The sequence below is a fragment of the Arachis ipaensis genome, chromosome B10 (genome assembly GCF_059453495.1).
Source record: "Arachis ipaensis isolate K30076 ecotype BB chromosome B10, ASM5945349v1, whole genome shotgun sequence".
Lineage (NCBI taxonomy): Eukaryota > Viridiplantae > Streptophyta > Magnoliopsida > Fabales > Fabaceae > Arachis > Arachis ipaensis.
Window position 1 is genome coordinate 149,438,260 of NC_142435.1, and position 4,792 is coordinate 149,443,051.

The window sequence follows — 4,792 nt, forward strand, 5'->3', positions numbered from 1 at the left end:
TAAATACAAATCATGTCAAAAACATCTACGTATTGATTTAAAGAGTGACAAGGATATAGCAAAGAATAGACAAATTTGATATACATTTTTTTCCATGCGTATTTGGTACTCCTGGAATAATTAGAAACTGAGAGAGAATAGCTCCAAAGACTTTTAAGATAAGCATTGGAGACTAAAACTTTACCACACATACTCAAGACTCTTGGAACGTAAAGGTTGGTTTGATTGATTATTCCATTATCATGATTATGTATATATAATGTGGTTGAGTGAGTGGAGTGAAAGCCATTAACAAATTAAATATCATCAATTATAGCTATTTATATTCCACTGAAAATGGGAATTAGATACCAAAATGTTGCTGCATGCGCAACAATGGTACTTGTGATGGTAATGGCTGAAATTGCAGACATTTGTGCAAATTCAAGTACTCTCCTCCACTCTCCGTGTCTTGAAAGAGAGAGGCAAGCTCTTGTGAAGTTCAAAGCATCCCTGACTGATTCATCAAACATGCTTTCCTCATGGCATGGCGATGACTGCTGCCGATGGAAAGGGATCGGTTGTGATAATGTTACTGGTCATGTTGTCATGCTTGATCTCACCACTCCTTATGTGAAATGCCGGAGACCTATGTGGGAAGGAGAATATTGGTTAAGAAGTGATGATGAGGACAACTGTGACCTTTTAGGCTATCAATATTTAGAAGCTCGGAATGTTAATTCATCGCTGCTGGAACTGGAATACTTGACTCATTTGGACTTGAGTGGAAATGATTTCTATCGGAGTCCCATACCCATGTTCATTGGTTCTATGCAACGCCTCAGGTATTTGTCCCTCTCTGAAGCTGGTTTTGGCGGGAGAATACCCAGCAATCTTGGAAATCTCTCCAACCTCCACTTTCTTCGTCTGAGTTTTAATGGATTTTCACCAGACAGCAATATCAATTGGATTTCTCAACTGTCATTGCTAGAGCACCTCGACATGAACCAGGCTTACGATGGAGTTCAGGTGTTTAAACATGCTTCCGTTATATCTATCTGTTGTCCTAACTTATTACTTCGACGGTTAATAATTTGTGGACTTGACAAAGCTGCTTCTTGTTCTTCCTTGCTCAGGTTAATATTACTAATCTCACCATCAGTGCTCCTAAACTTCAATTCCTAAGTCTTGCCGACATTGGATTTAGTGTGTCAAATTTGGATGCTTTACAAAACACGACATCTCTTGTGCATCTTGATCTTCGTTGGAACCATCTTTTTTCAATTCCATCTTGGTTTGGCAACTTCAAGAAACTTGGGTATCTTGATCTTTCAGGGTGTGGGCTTTATGGCCCAATTCCAAATACTTTCCAAAATGCAACTTTCATTGAATTTTTATACCTTTCTCGGAACAATTTTGACTCTCTTCCATCCTGGTTTCACAAGTTTGAGAAACTCAAGCATCTTTTTCTCTCATTTAATAACATCAAAGGTACAATTCCGGTTGCTTTACAAAATATGACTAGCATTGAATCCCTTGACCTTTCTAGTAACTCTTTTACTTCAGTTCCATCTTGGTTTATTGAGTTAAAGAAACTTGTCTACCTCGATCTTTCATTTAATAAATTAACATCTATGGAATGTTCCATTTCATCCATTTTGAAAAATATGTGTCACCTGAAAACATTAAATATAGGAAGAAACAAACTCCAAAAAGAATCTATTGGAAACACTGATTTATCTACCTGCATTGGGCATGATTTGGAGAATCTTGACTTGAGTGAAAATGAATTTAATGATCATTTACCATCTTGGTTAGGACAACTTGAAAATCTAGGCAATCTTGATCTCCAAGATAATTTTTTCTATGGTCCCATTCCCTCTTCTTTTGGAAAATTACTGAAATTGGAAATTTTATATCTATTCAACAACAAGTTAGAAGGGGCCTTCCTGATTTCATGGGACAACTTGTAAATTTACAGGTAGTCGATCTTTCAAATAATTCATTTAATGGAACAATTACTCAAAATCTTGAGCAACTTGTAAATTTAAAAATTTTTGATGTCTCAAATAATTATCTAACTGGATCCATTCCTTCGAGTCTTGGTCAACTTATAAATCTAACTAACCTTCGTTTGTCAAATAATTATTTAAAAGGAATCATACCTACAAGTCTTAACCAACTTGTAAATCTTATTGTGCTTGATCTTTCAAGGAATAAACTAGATGGGAGAATTTGTATTGATTTTCAAAAATTTGTGAATCTATCATACCTGGATCTGTCTTCAAACAATTTGTATGGAACCATCACAGTGGAAGAAAGTCATCCTTTTATTATCTCAGAAATGGAGTATTTGAATCTCTCACATAATCAAATCAGTGGCTCACTTCCTGAACATATTGGTCATATAATGCCCAATTTGGGGTTCTTGATTCTTGGAAATAACCTCATAAATGGTTCAATTCCAAAATCATTGTGCCAAGTTGATGATTTGAGTATCCTTGACCTTTCAAAGAACAGACTATCTGGTAAAATCCCCAATTGTTGGAAAGATAACAAAGCATTGGAAGAAATAAATTTGTCATCCAACAAACTCTCAGGGGCTGTTCCAAGCTCATTTGGGAATCTTTCCTCTCTCTCATGGTTGCATTTGAACAATAACAGCCTTCATGGAGAGTTTCTAGCATCTATGAGAAATTTGTCACAGTTGTTGATTATGGATCTCGGAGAGAATCAACTTTCTGGCACCATCCTATTATGGAGTGCTAACACATTTTCTTCACTACAAATTCTAAGATTGCGGCAAAACAGGTTAAGTGGCAGCATTCCTTCGCAGATATGTGAACTATCATCCATTAAAATCTTGGACCTTTCTCGCAACAATTTAAATGGTTCAATACCTCGGTGCATAGGCAATCTTCGAGGAATGACTCTTGAGGCTCCCGCTTTATCTCCTACTTCATCTATTGCTGGAGGTTTTGCTTTTCCACCAAAATCTGATTGGCAAACGGAGGATGTCATAGAAGTCACGAAAGGAAGAGAACTTGACTATATAAAAATCTTGAAGCTTGTAGTCATGATGGACTTGTCCGAGAATAATTTGGTTGGCTCAATTCCAGAAGGAATAACATTGCTCAATGGATTGCATAGCTTGAATCTATCAAACAATCATTTGATCGGAAAGATCCCTAACATGATAGGGGATATGACATCACTTGAATCCTTTGATGTTTCATGTAACCAACTCTCGGGTACAATTCCAAGCAGCATGTCAGCTTTAACATCACTAAGTCATTTAAACTTGTCATACAATAACTTCTTTGGACCAATTCCTACAGATAACCAGTTTTTGACTTATGATTCATCGAGTTATGCTGGCAACCCATATCTATGTGGATCTCCTCTACCCAACAAATGCGGTTATTCACATCAAGTAAATGGGACCAGTGAATTTGAAGATGAAGACAACAGCTTAGATAAGTTGGAAAAGTGGTTGTTCTACCTTGTCATTGCAATTGGCTTTGCAACTGGGTTTTGGGGAGTTATTGGGACTCTGTGGTTCAAGAAAAATTGGAGGCATGTTTACTTCAGATGGGTGGAAGATTTAGCTGACACGATCTATGTCACAACTGCAATAAAAATGGCAAAACTGAAAAAGTGGATGATGATGAGAAACCGTGTTGTTGTTTGATCATGTGTGTGTTTTTATTTTTATTTTAAAGAATCAAAAGTTGTAATAAATAAAGGAAAGTGAGAGATGTTTGATGTATGTATATGTACGAATTTGTAATAGAGATTGTTATTTGATGTTTAATCTCCTGAAGAACCTCTGCATAAACAGAAGAACACAACTAATAACAAAGTCATTAAAGAAAATTTGAAATAAATAGTATAAATATAGATTCATGATATTAAAGTAAAAAATTGAAGTGATCTTTCAATCAAGTAAGAGGAAATTTACTTAAGATTTAATTAAGTTATAGGTTCTTACTATTTTATCAAATTTTTAATAAAAAATCTTTGTAGTTTAAAATTTTATATTTATATTCTTGTTCATACCCTGGCCCAACACTAAGGCCCAGGTCCAAACGAAAAGACCCAGTCCAAAGGATTGAGCCTCATTCCACACCGACTTTCCCCTAAAGAAGTCGGTTCCCATTACGACTTGCTCTAAAGAAGTCGGGGACGAAGATTAGCTGGCAGATAAACACTCAGTCAAGTGAGTAACTGCCCCTAAGATTTCTCAACCCACTTCCAGGAGCCATATCCCAACTTCCCTAAGATAAAGGGACGGTTATCCACCTTAAAAGGTGGAACTACTTCAACGGTGGTTATTGGCTCACCGCTATAAATATACTGACACTCTTCAGGTATCTCTAAGCCCAATACTCTCTAGACCTGTTTTGCTCCCTTTGCTGACTTTGGCATCGGAGTGTCTTTGCAGGTACCACCCCCATTCTCTCACACTGAAGTCGGACGGGGCCGTGGATCACAGACCCATTCGGATACTTCCTCATTTAGACGATTGGGCCAGCCAAACTAATCCAACTCATTAATCTCCGGTTACCCATCGTAACAATTCTCATGTTATATAAATTTTCTAATAGATTCCTAACAAGTAACAACAGGTGTTGTTAAAGAGAAAAAGAAACATTCTTAGAAAATGTAAGATAAATCGTGGAAGGAATATTCCCATCCATGTTATTTTCAAAACAGGTTAAATTTCAGTACAATGGCAAGGCATGGCAGTTAAACTCTGCCAAGTAGCCAACACCTTTATATAGTAGTAGAGAAGTTGAGTTAAATTGTTAAT

The 4,792-nt window shown here is 36.6% G+C and overlaps 2 protein-coding genes across 2 annotated transcripts; both read left to right on the forward strand.

Moving 5' to 3' along the window:
- The first annotated feature begins 336 nt into the window (after positions 1 to 336).
- Positions 337 to 1,164, forward strand: LOC148582066 (receptor-like protein EIX1). Its single transcript, XM_088486952.1, has one exon. The coding sequence runs from the start codon at positions 337 to 339 to the stop codon at positions 1,162 to 1,164; it is 828 nt and encodes a 275-aa protein (XP_088343078.1).
- Positions 1,165 to 1,315: 151 nt separating this feature from the next.
- On the forward strand, positions 1,316 to 3,799 carry LOC107621534 (receptor-like protein EIX2). The gene has a single exon (XM_088486921.1). It carries the CDS (start codon positions 1,937 to 1,939, stop codon positions 3,668 to 3,670), a length of 1,734 nt encoding a protein of 577 aa, XP_088343047.1. The 5' UTR covers positions 1,316 to 1,936; the 3' UTR covers positions 3,671 to 3,799.
- The last annotated feature ends 993 nt before the right edge of the window (positions 3,800 to 4,792 follow it).